Source organism: Dryobates pubescens, chromosome 9, assembly GCF_014839835.1.
Source record: "Dryobates pubescens isolate bDryPub1 chromosome 9, bDryPub1.pri, whole genome shotgun sequence".
NCBI lineage: Eukaryota > Metazoa > Chordata > Aves > Piciformes > Picidae > Dryobates > Dryobates pubescens.
The window spans coordinates 9,074,977-9,093,896 of record NC_071620.1 but is presented as its reverse complement, the minus strand read 5'-3'; the positions used below and the strand labels follow the sequence as shown (position 1 = coordinate 9,093,896).

The 18,920-nt window shown below is 41.5% G+C and overlaps 1 protein-coding gene across 1 annotated transcript; it reads right to left on the bottom strand.

The window, feature by feature from the left end:
• Window positions 1-1,396: 1,396 nt before the first annotated feature.
• On the bottom strand, window positions 1,397-18,891 carry CAVIN4 (caveolae associated protein 4). Its single transcript, XM_009896721.2, has 2 exons — window positions 17,913-18,891; window positions 1,397-3,491 (listed from the first exon to the last, which is right to left on the bottom strand). Exons 1-2 carry the CDS (start codon window positions 18,321-18,323, stop codon window positions 2,829-2,831), a joined length of 1,074 nt encoding a protein of 357 aa, XP_009895023.1. The 5' UTR covers window positions 18,324-18,891; the 3' UTR covers window positions 1,397-2,828.
• Between the last annotated feature and the right edge of the window lie 29 nt (window positions 18,892-18,920).

Below are 18,920 nucleotides of genomic sequence, written 5' to 3'. Positions count from 1 at the left end.
TTTTCCTTCCTTGTTGTAAATGCTTTCATTTTTTTTCTTTTTTTTTTAATAAACACTTCAATTTCTCTTCAGCTGGTGTCTGTAAAAGTAGTTTGTCCTTTCCCATAACCAGTTTTAGTCTGCAGTTAGCAATTGCAGAGCTCTTTCCATGAGGAAGTTTGATATTCACACTCCCACTCACAACTAAACAAAAAGTGCCAGATTTGTTCTCAGAAAACAGAGCAGACAGGGCCAGGGTCCCTTTCTCCCACTGCGCCAGCAGCAGCAGCACTTGTTTCACACAGTGTCGATCAGATTATTTTACCAAGCAAAAGCCACCTGTTCAAAAAATACACACCAGGCCTCCACAGCTGTGCATCAACCAGTTTCATTGAGAATTTTGTTCCTGAGAAAGGTGAAAGGTTGAGCTTCCAGATCATTGCTCTTGGAAATGATAAAAAAGGGGAACTTCAAGCAGGAAAAGGCTCTGCTGTTGTATGGAAACTGAGGCTGTAAACCACACTGTTCTCCCATGCTGTGAAGGAATATGGGGTAAATTAACTTTGGTCTCTTGGTGCATGTAAAATTCAAGTCAGTAACACTGATAATAGCTTAAAATGAAGGGCACATATTGAAATACTTCGCACAACTGAAGAACTCACTACTTGATAGGAAAACAAAGCATCCTCTGAACAACTGAATTTAGGAGTAAACATAAAAAAATACATATTTAATAGGGGTTATATGCAGTGCTATGTGATAAGCTCCAAGGAAACTGCATCACTTCCCTTCTTTGTTGAGTAAAATGAGAAAATTAAGTGCTATATAAAGAAAATCTATAGGCAATTATGTTCTACCACTTAATGTTCTGCTGTATAAAACTGCAAATAAATAGCTTCTTTGAACTTTGACATTTCCATTTCAATAACTAAACCCTGTTTGTCAGTTCAGGAAAATGTCAAATCTTGCAGAACAGCATGCAGGCTGTGTTAGAGCAAAAACAGACAAATCATGCGGTATTTCCATATAGCTGTAGAACTGGAAGAAGAACATGCAGACACCTGCTTCTAGAAGAGACTTCCTATAACTAGTTAAAAAACCCCCAACCAATCAAACCATCCAATCTATCCTGTGAGCAACCCCTTTTTTCCTTTTTGTATGTAATTACAGCACAATTTACTGTTGAAAGAAATGTCTTCCTCTCCCTGTCTTCCTTTCTTGCCCTCTCCTGCCCTTCTATTCAATGGAGTTGCTGCTTCCAATCTGACAACAGTAATTTGATTTGAAATGTCACTGACATACTATAACATTGACCTTCCCCAACCAGTGTTCCCTGATTCCTATTGCTAAAGCTGTTTCACTTCAAGTGTGACGTACACAAAACTGAATGAAAGAACTGTCAGGCAAAACATTTGAAATCAAACTAATTATATTTAAATTATAGATTAACAATTAGCTGGGAGTCCTCAAACAATGTATATAGATAACCAAGTTATGCTCTGCTGTTGAAATAAATCTGAGATATTAAATACAATTGTACAGCTTTTTGGCAATATTGTACAAGTTTCACACAGATAGTAATGACTAACATTGCTTTAGGTAAGTGCTCTGAAGGCAACTCCATTTTAGAATGAAGAGAGCAATACAGTCTTGCACCTCATGTCAGCGTAGCAGTCGTGTTTACAAACATATCTGATGTCAGGGCACTGGCTCCTGAGTGTTGCAAATAAACAGCATTCCATGCTCCAAAGGGTGTCTGTCTCCTAATCCCTGAGGCTGTGGCTGGTCAATAATGATGATGATAGGAAACAAAGAATTGAGTTATGGATTGGCCCTGTACTTCAGTGGCTTTGTAGAACAGATTTTAATTACAGTGAAGCTCAGAAAAAGTACCGAGAATGGAAAACAAAACAAGTCCCTGGTCTGGTCAGTTTCATTCATGAGCCCTGTGATCCTCTAGATAGACCAAACAGATCTCAAGGAAACTTCAGTTGCAATATTTTATTTCTCTATTTGTCCAGAACCCATGCACTAATGATGATGCCTATTTTGCTGCTTCATGCCCTTACCTTTCTCACAGTCACATCTTTCCAAAACACAAATACAATACCTCATTCACTTTTCCTTCTGCTATCCTATATTTAATGTGTCTTTTGCTTTTTTATTCTTAACACTGTAAGTGCAGAAAATGCATTGCTTACATACATCAAACCTTCCTCTTCCATAACTCTGGAAATAATCGTCAGTCATTTCAGGAGCTTTCTTTTCCACTGAGAAGAAACACAATTTACTCAAAACTCTATCATTCCTGGCACATTTTGTTACACCCTGGATAAAGCAGGAATTTCCTCCTGCTGCTGCTTCAGTAAGGGCCCTTAAACAAAAAGATTTGTATAATTAAATGGACATTTTTCCATGCTTCTTCCTTTTGTTAATGTGAAGGAATAGCTTTGTATTGTTTTCTGATTAGAGCAGTTGGTATAAGGTAATGGAAATTATTTTTATAGTGTACTACATAAAACTAAATAAAGTCATTAGGCTGTAAAGTGACTGCTAAATCAATCTTGGAAATACAGCAGATTTCCATCTCCCTTTGACACATGAATTCCATTTGGGTCAATGATGGGCTGTCAGCACACTGCAAGACAGAGGGGGAGCACCTTCATTGAGTTTGCATGGCTTGACTTTTGTCGGGAAGACGACACTAGACACCTGTGTAAATGCTAGAACACCACCAGCAGGTTTTGTGATAGAACACAAACTCACACGTGTTTCAAAAGCTGAGTGAATACATCCTGTGTTATTTCTGGTTCAGTAAGGATAGCATAAGGTGCTTGATAATTGATTCCTTATGCCAATTGCTTTAAGTCTAGCAAAGGGACATCATCTCCACCTCTCCCACTTCCTTCTTTTCCTTCCTGTTTAAGAACAACTTCTGGCAGTGTCACCGCTTTTTCAGTTGACGGGGAGGCACCTTTTGTCACACTATTCTTGTCTTTCTTTACTTTAGTGATCACTTCTGAGTAAGAGATTTCTTCAGTGAAGGGCTCTGCTGCTGCAAACTCAGAGGCGATGTGCACACTGGCTCCCTGGATACCCTCCTGACCTTCGGCTCCTGTTCGTTCTTTACCTTTTTTATGGATCTTGAACGCCTCCTTTGTTGGGGCAGCTTGTGCAATGGTTTTCTTGATCCTCATCCCAGATTGTCTCAGTCTCTCTCCTGACTGCCTGATCCTCTCTCTCCTCTCAGGGGTCACAATTCTAGTTCGAAGCCTGTTTACCTTCTTGCCAAAATTTTGTCTTGTCTTTTGCATATTTTCCCTTGAAAAAGCCTTTTTGATACCATCTATGCGCCTCATGCCTGATTTCTTGAACCGGGTTGCTTTGCTTTCTTCAACGTAATATTCTTCATCAGAAGACAGGTCATCAGGTAAGAAGAAATCATCCTCTATAGTTTCACCTGCTGTCCTCTCTTTGATTACAGAGAGAGATGAAGGACACTCAGTTTCCTCCTGTGAATGAAAGCAGAGAGTCATCTTCCAGCATGTGTGTTTTAAAAACAAGAAAGTGATTCAAGTGTTTTGTTTGTTGGCTTGTAGTTAATGAATGCTAACTGAAATGCAGTCTTGTAATAAAGCCAGGTAGGCTTGTCCGTCATATGTGAGCTATACAGAATACAAACGGCAGCAGAAATCTTCACCAGGTGCTGTAAAGACATTATGCCTGATAAAAGATTTCTTTTCAGTGTAGTTCTGAAACTAGTGAATGCTGTGGTCCTACATGTGCTGGCCTTTCATGGCTTTCAGAGCAGATTTGTCCATTTTTTTTCATATATATATTTTTAAGCTTATCTGCTTCTCTGAGATTGGACCTAGGCCCATTATTCCTCATCAGTAAAAGAAGACATCCTGGAGACAAAAGAAGCTTTTGTGCTTATGTCAGCTCTATGCTCTTTAGGAGTGCTTCAATGATACCAGTAGCTCATTTTTGACTAATTGAAACTTGGCAAACATTTCCATGGCAGCCCAGAAGGGAATGAACCCCAACATGTGCTGTCTCCACAAGGGAACAAAATCAGTGACGAATGTCATTCAGTAAACCCAGTCCCACACAAATCACTCAGCAATTGCACCATTGCTGAGATGAGGCTGACTTGTTCCATCTGGATACTAGTGACCTTGAACAAGCACCTCTCTCACCTGTGGTGAGCTGGTGGCCTGTATGAGCATGCAGTGCTACATATTTATAGAATACATATGATCTGTGTTATCTGCATGCATGGAAGTGGTGACTACCACACCACTAGGAATTTATGCACCCTCTCCAAAGAAAGACTGCTAGAGGATCAAAGCTCAAAGACACTGTTTTCCAAGAGCTGTTAACAGTAAATGAATCATTTAAGAATCACTTAGTGGAAAGCAAATAAAGAACAAAGCTTGTGGTAATGGCAGCATTCAGCTGAACACGGAGAATCTTCTAAGAGAGTTAATTCCCTGATCTGCAGGCTGCTGTCCTCATGGACATTACAAATTTGTGGCTCAGTGTCAGTGAGTCACTTCTATCTAGAATGTATATGCAGAGTGGAAAACATATAACTTGCAAGAGGTATGTGAGATGGGCAGTGTCAGCCCCTCCCTTCTTCCCTACTAGTTGTTGCTCTTCTCCAGGAGGAGCAGCCCTTGGAAGCACAGAAAAGTATAACAGCTACATAAAACCACTCTGAGCTGTTTTCCATTAGCGCTACCCACTTCACCTGACTTCTGAGCTATGGCAGCATCTGGGCTCTACCCTTAGAATTATTATCCTATTGCAGACAATAGGAGAGATATTAGAAGTTGTGAACCCATAAGGAATGGGTCAGGGTTACTGAGTATTTTGCTGTTAACTGATTTCTGGCCAAAAAGATGTCTGTCACTTTTCATAGTGACTCATTAGGAGCAATTCATGTTTAATGCTATTTTAGAGAGTACTGGCAATATGTTTAAAAAAAAAAGAAACAAGGTTTGGCAGAAAAAGACCCTTAAGAGTCTGCCATTATGACTTTGCTTCAGTAAAAACCCTCTAGTAAAATAATTGTTAATACTTGGAAAAAATAGGGACAAATTGTGTTGCATTGATTACAGCAGAATGTTATTCAACTCGTCTGTCAAAATCAGCAGGAACAAAACTACAATGCTTTGCTAATAATCACCTTCATTAACATGTGCAAATTAACATTAATTATATAAAGACTTCTACATAGAAACATAATCTCTTCTTTTCTGAAAATGAACTAAAACACAGCTGGATAATAATTTCTCAAAGTTTGTAAATTATAGCCCGCTCCTTCAGCTGAAATGGTAACAAGAATGTTCCCAGAATGGCTGCTCTGAAATTTCAGTGCATACAGACAGGAACACAAGATGGTGAGCAGGGTGGGCTCTTTATAGAATCATAGAATCAATAAGGTTGGAAAAGACCTCAAAGATCATCAAGTCCAACCTGTCACCCAAGACCTTGTGACAACAAAACCATGGCATCAAGTGCCACGTCCAATCCTCTCTCGAACACCTCCAGGGATGGGGACTCTACCACCTCCCTGGGCAGCCTATTCCAATGGCTAACAACTCTCCCTGTGAAGAACTTTCCCCTCAACTCAAGCCTACACTTCCCCTGGCACAGCTTGAGACTGTGTCCCTCTTGTTCTGGTGCTGGTTGCCTGGGAGGAGACCAACCCCCTCCTGGCTACAACCACCCTTCAGGTAGTTGTAGACAGCAATGAGGTCTCCCCTGAGCCTCCTCTTCTCCAGGCTAAACAATGCCAGCTCCCTCAGCCTCTCCTCATAGGGCTTGTGCTCAAGGCCTCTCCCCAGCCTTGTTGCCCTTCCCTGGACACGTTCAAGAGTCTCAATGTCCTTCTTAAACTGAGGGGCCCAGAACTGGACACAGTAGTCAAGGTGTGGCCGAAACAGTGCTGAGTACAGAGGCACAATGACTTCCCTGCTCCTACTGGCCACACCATTCCTGATACAGGTCAGGATGCCATTGGCCGCCTTAGCCACCTGAGCACACTACTAGATCATGTTCAGCCAGCTGTCAATCAGTAGCCCAAGGTCCCTTTCTGTTTGGCAGCTCTCCAGCCACTCCAACCCCAGCCTGTAGCTCTGCATGGGGTTGTACCTATGAAGATTAATTTTTAAAAAGAGAGAAGGCAGAGAGACTCTTCTCTGCTATAGTTGAGCTGTCTTCCTCTGGAAGTCAAATACATTTTTTTTCTGTACTTCTTGTCAATTGTTTCCTGGGTTTTTATTTTATTTAGCTTTACAGTCTATTAGCTAAAGAAGAGAGCACTTTAACTCCACTTATGCTAGAATTATGAGCAATAGCAACATGTGAGATGAAGGTCTTGTAGATGAGACACAGAAACCAGAGCTACAGGTCCTGTGGGTCATATTTCATTCTGCTACAAACTCTTTTGCCTTCGTTTCTGTACACATGTGAAGAATCAAATGCAGCAAAGGTAAAAATTACCCTGAATTTCTCTCTCTTCTCAAGATTTCTGGAAGGAAGGTGATACTAAAGTGGAAAATATTAGTGAAATTGTTTAGAATGTTCAGGAGGTTTCATAATAACAAGACAGTGATTTAGGCTCTCTAAGCCAGCTGTCTCATCTGCTTTTTCTCTGCCCCTCCCCATTTCTTTTTATTACTACATATCAGTAGGGTAGAGAGAAGAGAGGAGCTCATCTTTCCTAGAGCAGGAATAATGAGTCTTAGCACCAGGAGGGAAATAGATGGAGTCAAAGCGTATAGCTACCAGGTCATTTATAGAATGGATAAAAGCAAAGACCAAACACCTACTGATTTCACTTGAAAAGGACAAAGCCCTAAACCAGTTGACAGCTTTCTTCTTGGCTTGAAAGCTGATGGGACTGAAATAACAGGGCTGGGCAGCCTGATCTTAGAGGAGGGTGGGAAGGAGCTGAACAATTGATGATGCTTCTTGCAAGATTTTAGTTAAAAATCTGCTTAACCATTTTGCAAGAAAGGATTCAGATCTGCTGCCAGCGCTTCATGGGAGGCAAGGGAGGATCTTTGAACTAAATTTGTAGGTGCTCAAATGAAATGGAGATAGGATATTATTTCACAGTAAAAGATGATACCAAATGGTCGGGTATTTTTAACCTGATTTCTTGAGGAAAGAGAGTGCAGCCATGGTCTGTCCATCAGTTAATACAAAGGACATGTACTCTGGTTGCCCTGCCAACTGGTAAAATATAAAAGCATGCCCATGCCAGAGACAGAAACCAAGAAACAAATCTGTGGAAGCTGATCAGTCCCCTGCCTTGTCATCACTGCCCAGATGGAGAACCTGGAGAGGGTGAACACTGCAACGTATGCTCACACTGGTCCTGATATGCTCATTGGCCTTAATCTCCTCAAAAGTTAGTCTACTTTGCAACACACTGAAAACCAGGCCTGGACCTTTAAAAGCAGGACAAGTTTTCTTTCTTATCAATAAAAAATAGTGGTTGATTTGGAGGCTGTCTTGGTTTTGTACCAAAAAGTGTAGCATATATGTTCACATTATGCAGCTCCCATCTTCTTGCCCTTACACAGCCTCTCCACTAACATGAACAACTGGGCATTTTCCACCAGTTTGAGAATGGCGCTGAGCTCAGACATGAGGAAAAAAGCTCTTTGCTGAGGAGCTGGCTGTGTTGTGAGTCATTCTGTCTGTTCTCCCAGCTGATGTCTGTCCTGAACCAACATACCATGGCTTGGGTACCTTGCTTGTAGATCTGCAGATTTGGTGGAGTCACAATCATTGGAGGTGTTCAGGAGGAGACTTGATAGGGTGCTTGGTGCCATGGTTTAGTTGATTAGGTGGGTTGGATAATAGGTTGGATGCAATGATCTTGAAGGTGTCTTCCTACCTATTCTATTCTATTCTATTCTATTCTATTCTATTCTATTCTATTCTATTCTATTCTATTCTATTCTATTCTATTCTATTCTATTCTATTCTATCTTGTTCTCTCTTGTTCTATCTGGACCTGACGTTTATGGCAGGTGATGGCAGGGGGGCTGAGAAGAGGGACGTCTGTTATGAATGGGTGTAGGAGGAAAGGATCCAGATTAGGTTTTGTGCTGCTGAAACTGAAAATACTTTGAAAAAGCATTTGTGTGGAAGGAAATGTGGTCTGGAAGGAGAAGGGCTTCAGGTTTTGTGGAAGCAGAGGTGGGACTGAAGACAATGTTTACAATGGTGAGAGGGAAAAGCCTGGAGACTGCTATTCAGCCAGGCAGGGAGAGAAATACAGCCACAGCTGTAAGGTTAGTTAGATCCACTATTTAAGAATCAAAACTTCCAGTTCTAGCATTCTAACAGAATGATGGTAACAGTTCAGGAGTGGCTGGTGATGCCCTTGGCACAGTTAGTTCACTAAGAAAGCATTTTAAACCTAAACTTCAGCATTTCCTACTTTTGGAGTATTTGACATCTTGAATATGCCTGACTAAAGAAACTGAATTGAAAGTAAACACATGAGCAAACTTCAGTTTTGATGAAGGACAGCACAGACTGTATTTGGATGGCTGGCTCTGGGAACATTTGACTATTGAAACCCAGGTTTCTAATTTCAAGTGTTTCTAACACTTGGATTCTCAAGAAAATCTGACTCCATTATTGTCATTTTCTCCTTCTGTTCCCATTCCTGTTTTATTTGCATTTAGAACATTTTCAAAGGGATGTAGTCCATGTCCTTCACATGGGCCTCAAAGAAGAGATCAGAGCAGAAGCACTTTTCTCCCAGAGGATATAAAGAAGGCTAACACACATGCTCCTTAAACTATGCAAAGCACGAAGTGCAGATGCTGTTTCACCACACAGAAGCCTTAAACAAAATTAGGAAAAAAAATCTTAAATGTGATCATGCTCCTTATCACCATTATGAGACTCAATGTGCTGATCCTTAGATAACTGAAAATTGTGTGTGGGAAAAGAGGCTGTCTTGTGCCTGTTTGATAGCTCTGCTTGCACACTCAGGTGCCTCTCATTTCTGTGCAAGGAAAGAAAGGAAATGGCAGACCAAATTGTTCAGTGATGCCTCAGGTATTCTGTTGCAGTGGTGCCCTGGCAAACATCAGTTTGGCTCTAATGTCCCCTTTCCCTGCTGAACTAAGGAGCAACTTAGCCAAGGGGACTCCAGGAAGAGGATTATCCTGCCTTCAGCAGGGTCAGTGAGGCTAGGCAAAGGAAGAAGTGTCTTTAAAAACTTTCCTTAAAAACTTGTTAGCTAAACCTCCACTCAGATGGGATGAATAATTAATAGCAGCAACAGTATAATTTTCATTTAAAAAAGGTGTGCTGCTCATTTAAGAGTCCACTGGATTCACTAGACGAAGCAGTGACACAGTATCACAGCAACACCTTAGGTTTAAGTGTGTTGCCATTCAATTTTGTAATAATGCCATACAAAATAAAGGGATTCAAAGGCATTTTAATGGATGTGGCCTGTTCAAGAGCTTTAATCCTCTTTGCCTTTCATTCTTTTTCACACCTATTCTAGATTTGTATTTCAAAGCCCAGATTGAGCTTTTAGAGTGGGCAAGATGTGTGTAACTCTGTGCTAGAAATGCTATAAACTAGTTCTGCATTCTCTTTTCAAAGAGATTCAAAATGTAATTTTAACAGGCTTTAATAAAGGCAACCATCATCAGCTCTCAAGTGCCATCTAATTTCAATTAAAAACTTTATCACATGAAACTTTTCAAAATCCAAAACCTAATAGCAGAGAAAAAGTGACCAAATAAATAATACATTTATATACAACAATAAATTATCTATATAATGAGATATCAAATTATATTAAAATGTAATTTTTAATATAATTATATCTAATTAGATACTTATATACACATATAGATTATAATAATATATTTATATACAATGAAGCATCAGGAACAGTGTGGCCAGCAGGAGCAGGGAGGTCATTCTGCCCCTGTACACTGCACTAGTTAGGCCACACCTTGAGTCCTGTGTCCAGTTCTGGGCCCCTCAGTTTAGGAAGGATGTTGACTTGCTGGACTGTGTCCAGAGAAGGGCAACAAAGCTGGGGAGGGGTCTGGAGCACAGCCCTATGAGGAGAGGCTGAGAGAGCTGGGGTTGTTTAGCCTGGAGAAGAGGAGGCTCAGGGGAGACCTTATTGCTGTCTACAACTACTTGAAGGGAGGTTGTAGACAGGCAGATGTTGGTCTCTTCTCCCAGGCAGCCAGCACCAGAACAAGAGGACACAGTCTCAGGCTGCACCAGGGGAGGTTTAGGCTGGATGTTAGGAAGAAGTTCTACTCAGAGAGAGTGATTGCCCATTGGAATGGGCTGCCCGGGGAGGTGGTAGAGTCACCATCATTGGAGGTGTTCAGGAGGAGACTTGATGGGGTGCTTGGTGCCATGGTTTAGTTGTTTAGGTGGTTTGGATTGGTTGATGGGTTGGATGTGATGGTCTTGAAGGTCTCTTCCAACCTGGTCTATTCTATTCTATTCTATTCTATTCTATTCTATTCTATTCTATTCTATATAGATATATATGTATATAGATATACATATGTATATGTATATATATGTATATAGATATATTGTACAGACTACATTAAATTGTATACATTTATATACAATTAGAAATTATATATAATTATATAGATATACATAGATAGATATAAAGAATAAAGATTGAAAATGTTCCTGAAGGAGCTGCTCACAGGAAAAGATGGGAAGAGAAATCAAGCTTCATAACTTGGAGTTAGTGTGTATCACAGGGAAAAGGTCATAGCAAATGATCTTTCAGCCTTGAGATGTGTGGCAGAGAAGGTGCAGGTGATGACATAGGCACAGATGGGACCGGTGATCACCTGACAATTCTGAAGCAGAGCACAAAGCAGCGAAAAGGTCAAAGGGTACCCAGCACTTGGTCTGGTGCTGCTGCCGTGTCTATGACAACTGGTGATGCAAATGACTTGCAGCGGTTGGGTAGGAAACTGCACCCCACAATGTTGAAAAAAATCCTGAAAATTTGCATGTGAAATGAATGATTTGTTATTCAGGCTGACAGCTGAGGTAAATCACTAAAACATCTCCTTGAAATTGCTCTCTAAATCAATACGAAACCGCTGATGAATAACCAATTACAAATCATTCAGTCCTTTTACTCGTGTTCCAGCAGTGAAGCTTTATAAATCTCAAGTGATCCCTTCATTATTTTTTCTGCAAAGTTACCATTTCAGAATCCCTGAATTAGTCCAAAAAGCTGCTCAGATGAGAGAGAAATAAGATTATTTTTAAAGGGCACCTAAGGGACTTGATTTTATGCTTTTTAGAGAATCAACACTTCAGCACGATAAGACTTTATGGCCAAGTGCTGTTGCTTGTAGTTAGAATTATTTTTACATAATGAGAAAGTAGCCTGGCCAGAACTGTCAGCCCCCCATCATCTCTCTTTGGGGAATCCTTGCCTTTAAATGTTGACAAAAATTCATTCATTTAACCGGGAGGACACGATGGCTCTAAAGAAACCCAGCTCATTCTCATTATCTGACTGCAGCAAGCACTAGACAGTGAGCAAGTGGTACCCAGTATTACCACATCGCTTAGAGAGGCCCTTGGCTCCAGGCCACCACATGCTGCACAAAAAGGAATACTGCAGCTCCAGAGGGAAATGAAAACTTCACCCTCACTTTGCTTTGCTATTGTTTTATGGAGCTAGCCGGGGGAACAGCTCTGTAGGTTAGTCTGCAGGTTTGCAAACTGGTGAAATTCCTTACTACCAATTTATCTGGAGGTGCTAGCCCTTTGTCAGAGAAGAAGAAAGAGTGATCACAAGATGTAATAAGACAACACAAAGTAAAAGTTTGGTAATATTTTGATTAATTCATTCTTCACAAGCTGACTGCTCTTGCTGCAAGCTGGCTAGGGGGCAGGGAAGTGCTCTCAAGTACAGGCAAAACTCAGGAAGTCATTCATGTCATCTGCCCAAGGAACCACTTCTGGACACCCCTTCAAATTGATGGAATTGAATAGCAGGTACTTATAAAGCAGAAACTGTAGCTAGAAGTAGTCATCTACAACAGGTTGATGAATAAGGCTCCATTATATTTCCCTCTTCTCAGTGAAAAGTGTCTACAGGCCAAATGTATGAACCTCTGCATTACTAATGGCTAATGCCTGGCAAGATGAGCCCTGTCCCAGATTCTGAACTTGCTGATAGTGACTTCATGTAGTCCTCATATCTGTGCTTGTGCTTTTTTTATCAACTTTATTCCTGTACTAAAGGAATAATTGCAAGATGCAGCTATCTTCAGTAGTGCTGAGAATATAAATCCCAATTGCCTGGCCCTAGTCAAGTCCACTCCTGAATCTGGGCCTCAGGCATGAAGGGTATTCCTGAAGACACCTGTGCCCTCAGTGGACAGCCACAGCTTCTGTCAGTAAATCATTCTGGGCAGCCTCTGGGACATGACAGAGAGGCAGGACACAGGAAGACCATGGTGTAGCTACAATCTTCTACTGGCTTGCAGACAGCAAACAAAGGCCTGAACAACTGCATCCAGTGCACATGTAAATTAAGATCACTTGTTTCCACCATGCAGTGTTAATAGGTGGGGAAAAATCAATGCCAGCCCTGAGAAGAGGACTGCCTGTCTTTCATGAGGATCACCACAAAGGAATAGGTCTGGGCACTCCAATCACACCAGATCAGATGGGTGAAGCATTTATAATCTGCTGTGAACACAACTCTCTGAAATAGGCAATGTGAACACAGAAATGGCCCAACAGCTGCTTTTAAATTTTGTTTTTTACTATTATTATTTCCCTTTCTCCCACCTTCTGAACTCTTCTCTAGAAATACTTATTTTCTTTAGTTGGTTGAAAGTGGTTGTGTTTTCCCCCCCCCCCCTAAATTCAAGGGTAATTTATGATCATCTTGACTGCCTGCAGCACTTCAGCACTGGCTTTGTCACTCCACCAGTGGTGGGCTGCACAGCACGGGGCCACCTCAGTGCTTGGTACTGAAGCACTGGGCTTGACACTGCAAACAAAGGACTTGCTACAGTCTCTGACACAACCACTGGGTTTCTTTTATTCTCTGTAATCTCAGCGAAGGCAATTACCTGTCCCAGCTGTAAAAATATTTATAAGCTTTACACCACAAGACTCCAACAAAGGCCTTGTGTTGCTGGGCTGCTGAGGTGTCTGTGCCTGGTAATCAACCTAGACCTTGGTTTTTTCCATTAAGTTTTCAGACTCCACTTTAATATCAATTTAGGTTTTCTTCTCTCCCCATGGGTTCTAGCAGAAGGCTTTGTCCCTCTCTGACTCTTACATTTCCAGGACTAAGAATCCATTTCTTGTTTCTGACCTGAGATGACTCATGGACTGATCACACCTCTTTCATCTTTTTGCCGATAATCTTTACTGGACTCCTTATCCATGCCCCAATTTATGTATAAGTGACGGCCACAACTTCTCTGAGTGTCTTTTCTTGCTGGTCTAAGCCAAGCTAGGACCTTCTGGTCTCCTCTGATGTTCCAGGGCTTCCCATTCCTCTGATCAGCCTGGTAGCTGTTTTCCAAACTTAGTTTGAACACAACTAACTTCAACAGGGGTGATGATAGCTACTTGTGATGGCAGCCAGGGTGGGCTCTGAAGTGTTTTGGGCAAGGGCACCAGGCATTACTCTCCCATTTCTGGCAATACCTTGCCTGAAGCATTTCATGCATCACTTTTTTTAAAGCCAGAAAATCAAGTGAGCTCTCAACTTGTGAGCAACTAATACAGCATTGCCTACCTTTTCCAAATAACAAGGCCTTACAAGACAAACTAACAACGAGGGCTTCTGCTATGTAGAGGAAGTGACACTCGGTAGATTTAGATTAGTATTACTCCAGGTCTGAAGATGATTTGGTTTCTCATCTATAATTTTTCTTTCCGCTGGGCTGACAGCTCCTCATTTTGCACATACTTTATTAGTATCCCCATCTTTCTCTGGGCCAAGATCTTTAATGAAAATATTGCACATTTGACAAACAGACTTAGAAGCAAACGCTTTTAGAAACCCTCACTTGCCATTTCAACACAATCCATTGTCATTTGTTAGTTTTCCAGGTTATCTGTTAAGAAGTAAGCTATCAGACACCTAAATATGAGAAAGGATAAGACCTCTCATGTCTCTGCAAAACAGAAAAGCAATACAATGTGATTTACCTAACACAATCTGGCCTTGTTGAGTTATTTAACCTGATGGTACTAACAACTCTGTTCTGCAGAGCCCCCTCTGAGCCTGTCATTCTTATGCCTCAATGATATCAGAAGGATGGCAGTGGTTCAGATTGTTTCTTTTGTCCTTTTCTAAATAGGAGTGCTACATATGCTGCCTTTCATGTCACAGTTGCTGTCATAGGTTTTTCTCAGAATAGCTGTAATTAAAACTCTGTGCCAAAGGACTGCGAGTCTGTGTGTCTGGGCTTTCAGATTCTGTGTTTGCAACCTCATCTCTTGAGCTTGTGGCACCCTGACTCTTACTGCCACTTTGGATGGAAGTGCTTCCATGTCAGATTTTCAGATTATTGTCCCCATCTTGATCTCACCATTTCTGCTGCCCAAGCTATTACACAGGAGGGCAGTGGCCAGGAAAAACCACTTGTATCTTAATTTATTTATGCATAATATGGGTGATATATGCATGACTGCTTCTGCTAGCCTCATCCTGTGTGTATGATGCAGCAATTGCAGGGAAAACAAACCAGTTGTCTGTGTAGGCCTGTCAAGCCATAACCTTGCTTGGTTTCTGACACGTGCACTGTGACTGTCCACTAATTTCAAACATCAGGCAATAAGAGACTGATACAAAGGCATATTGTCCCTTCACAGGAAGTTGTTACTCATTTATGATGCTTAAGTAAAATAATAGTAGAAAAAAAGGCCAGAAACTATAAGATGGACTTCCTGGTGCCTGTATGCTCACATTCAAAGAACATGCCAAAAAGTGAACAAAACCAGTTCTTTCAGCATTAAAAAAACCCAAACCAACAAAACTCTTTAATTTCTGAAGTTAGTCAGAATGAGTTAATCATTGGAAGTGACTGCAGAGAAATGATGGCTCATACAGCTGGCTATTCAGCTGAAGAGAAGTGAACAGCAACCTGAACAACCAATAATGTACTTTGCATTCCCTACTATACCCCTAGGCACATAGTGCTGCAGGGTCAAAGACCTCACTAGCCTCTCAAAGTAACCTGGCATTTTCAATTCTGCAATCATTGTGGGGAGGAGAGCTGCCTGCTACCAAATCTTTTCCTCAGCCACATGGCCTTTTAAAAAAGAATGCTCTGTTTCCCTCATCATTATGCCTATGGATGATCACTTTCTCTCTTCTTGATGTGAGGATAGTGCCAACGCTGTTCATCATGTGGAGGTCTCCTGGGACAATTTCCTCCAGCCAATGATCCTTTTCAGCCTGCCTACTCCTTCTATCAATGATAAGATCAAAGCTATCTACTTGAAAGAAAATCTTTAGGATTTAATTGGTGTTTCCCTTTTCCTCAATGTTCTGGCAAAAGTTAATACTAAAAGCCACATGCGCTCACCCACGTAGACATTCCACACCAGCTACACACGGGTCATTGGCTCCATCGCTATGTCCCAAAGGGTTCACCAGAAAAAAAGATCTCACTACAGATGAGCTGTCACTCACAACCACAAAGTAAACAACTTGGTTATACCCATTTGTAAAACACAGTGGAGGGAGTATGGGGATTCTGCAGCTATTAACAGACTCCCACTTGTGGTAGCCAAGCTTCAATCATTCAGGTGGTGGCACACCACCAGTCTACCTAACCCTGATGCAAATTGACAGTAAAAATCACAGCACTTGTATGAAAGAGACTTTCACAAGGGGTACCTGTGTCTTAAAGCTTCAGCACACTCTTGGCTGCCTAGCACATTCCATTTTTTGTGGAGCAACGCAGTTATCGTCCTCCAGAAAAGTGTTCAATGTGCAAGAGAGAAAAGGTTTTTCAAGCTACCTTACCAAGTGTTGGAGGCTCTGAACTATGGTAGGAAGAGGAAGCAAGAAAGACAGCAATGAAAAATGCTGTTTCCTTTCTTGAATAGCACTGCCTAAGAATGAAACATACAGAACAGGGTGCAGGCCATTCTTGTCTGGCAAAACCAGCAGAGAATTAGGAACTTCTCCTGAAGGTGATTCTTAGAGATAGCATGTATCATGAGAGTCACCTTTTGTAGGAAATATCTGAATATAGAAACAGGCGTTCTTTATAGCTCTATGTAAATGATTTCTTTTCCACCATATTTTATTACATAATCCTGTCTTGCTAAGAGAAAAAAATTATATTGTGCAATGGATACTCTTTTAAAGACAAACACTTTCAAAGCATTGATTGTGCTACAATCATTATGGTAACAGTCCCTCAATGAAACTGCATTATGCCATTAGCCATTAGATATTTATTGCCCTTAGCTGGGAAATGATTTGCAAGGAAAAAAGGAAAAGTACCTGTCTTCTATTCCATCATGATGGTGCAGGCTGCAATAATTTTAACAATAGGCCAAATTGTGCCTGTGCTTTCTCCTGAACATCCATAATAAGCCATTCAGTCAGAAAATCTGGCAGCCACAATTTGACTGCATATGGTACTAACATAACATTGAAGAGGTAACACTTCCTACCTTCAGCTTCTGCTGTTGTTTTTTGTTTGTATGTTTTATGTTTGTTTAGCTATTTTCTTCCCAGTAGTAGAAGATGAAGTAGTTAAGAAAGCTCGATTAGGCATAAGAATTTGTCAGCTGTATACAGTGGTGAATATACTCAGTGAAACACATGGCTCCATTCATTGCAAGGCATGTTATTTATGTACAAGCAAGTCCACGGTGTAAAGCTGAGCAATGGGGGTGCATTGTGCTGCTCCCGAGGGCTGCTGGCATTTTCAAAGACACCTAATGATGTGTACGACTTATTTGGAAGAAGCTTTGGGGACTCTGTGGTATGAAGGAGAAACTCTGCTTCTGGCAAAAGACTAAACAGTCTCATTTTCTACTGACTCGGGGAACTGGGAAGTTTCAGCAAATGGCAGGATCTGGCCATTAAACAAATGGGTCTCACAGAGCATGCTAGCAAGTGACAGACCCCATGAGCTGCCTGCACCGTCCATTTGTATGAATGAAGGCAAAGCCATCCCATTTCATGAAACTTCTCTTCAAACACAATAATTTATGAGAACAATGAACATCTTACAATGAGGTCAGGGAACAAAAATGAATTATTTACTTGCCCAATACAACTGGAAGAACAGTGCTGGTTAAACCATTTCCAAAGTGGAGCATGCAAGGCACTATTTGCTGTCGTGAAGGGTTTGTGGGTCTGAGCTTTAGTTTCTCCATCTACTGCTAGAGACTGAGACAATGAAAAAGTCTCAATTTGCCAGCCTGAGTAATGCTGCAAGTTAAATTAACCACATTTTGAGATTAGTGTTAGAAGGAAGTCTGTGTTCCAGGGAGTCTGCAAATTCTTTTGCTATTTGGACTTCTACCTAATATGGTGAAAAAAATAACACGGATGAATGTCAGGCATGGTTTGTATGACATGATTTACACGGCTTGCCTCATATTACCTTTTGGAGAGGCAACAAATAGTCTGTGCTGATCTGCAGTTAATCTTACACGACTGGCTCAGAAACCTACCTAATAATAGACTGCCTGTGCTGCTGTTAGTAGGTTCATGCTGAAAAGCACTGAGGAGCAGAACTCAAGTGTTAAAGAAAGCATAAAATCACTCTCATGTGGGAGAGACTGCATCTTTCAGTTCATTAACCAATGCCTACCAGCATCTACCGAGGAGGTGTCACAATGACAGCACTACACAAAACTAGGTTCATGGTTACCTGATAGATTACAACCCGGAATTTGTTTTTCTTCAGCATCTCCTCTTGCTTGGCTTCCACCTTCCGCACGTTGGCGCTCTGCCTCTCCACGCGTGCCCGCACCTCCTTCATGGTGGAGCTGACTTTGCGAGTTTTCTCCAGTAACTTGTTCACCGTGTAGCCTGTATTGCCATGAGCCTGGGCAAGCTTTAAAATGTCAATCTGTATGGTCTTGATGGCATTTTCCATCTCCCTGTGCCTCTCCTCGATCCTCTTCTGGCTCGCCTGCACGCTGTCCACAATGTTGGCCACTTTGTCCAGGACCGTCACAATCGTGTAAGCTGCATCTTGTTCTTCTTCCTCCTCGGTGACACTGGAGAGACGATTTTGGTGGGGTTTGTTGGCCTCTGAGGCGCTTTCGTGGCGATCCATTTTGCCTGCTGTCGGCTGGGTCAGCGGGAAGCCGTTTCGGTGATCCTGCCAGAGTGTCTCTGGCGCTGCTGCAAGGAGCCAGGGTGACAGCTGGCCCCGGCGGTGCTCAAAGTAGGGCGTGAAACACCACTCCTGGAGCTCGGTCAAATATTTCTGACTACAAAATATCCACACATGATTGTTCAGATACTTTCAGCAACATGAAACCCCTAAAATTAGGAAGCAATGTCTGGAAAGGAACATACGTTTAAAGGGTCACGCTTCTGTAGCGATGGAGTTATTAGTGTTAATCCAGGAAAGTTAAGCAACTTACTAATTAAGCAGGAAAGCAAACTTGCATATTTTTAACGATCTGCTTTTGGGTTTGTGCTACTGGAGTGCTTTCCACTGGATTCAAAGAGCAGTCAGGAAAACGAACAGGATTGTGTTTTCCCGGCGAAACCACTTCAGCTCTTCACTTTGCTGCGATTGCCACGTGGGGTAAACAAATAAAACACACTAAACCAGAGGCGATATAGTGAAAACGCTGTATTGTGACATGCTTTTCCAGTTCAAAATGTTGAAAGCTTTTTTTGTTTTTTTTTTTTTTTTAAATTT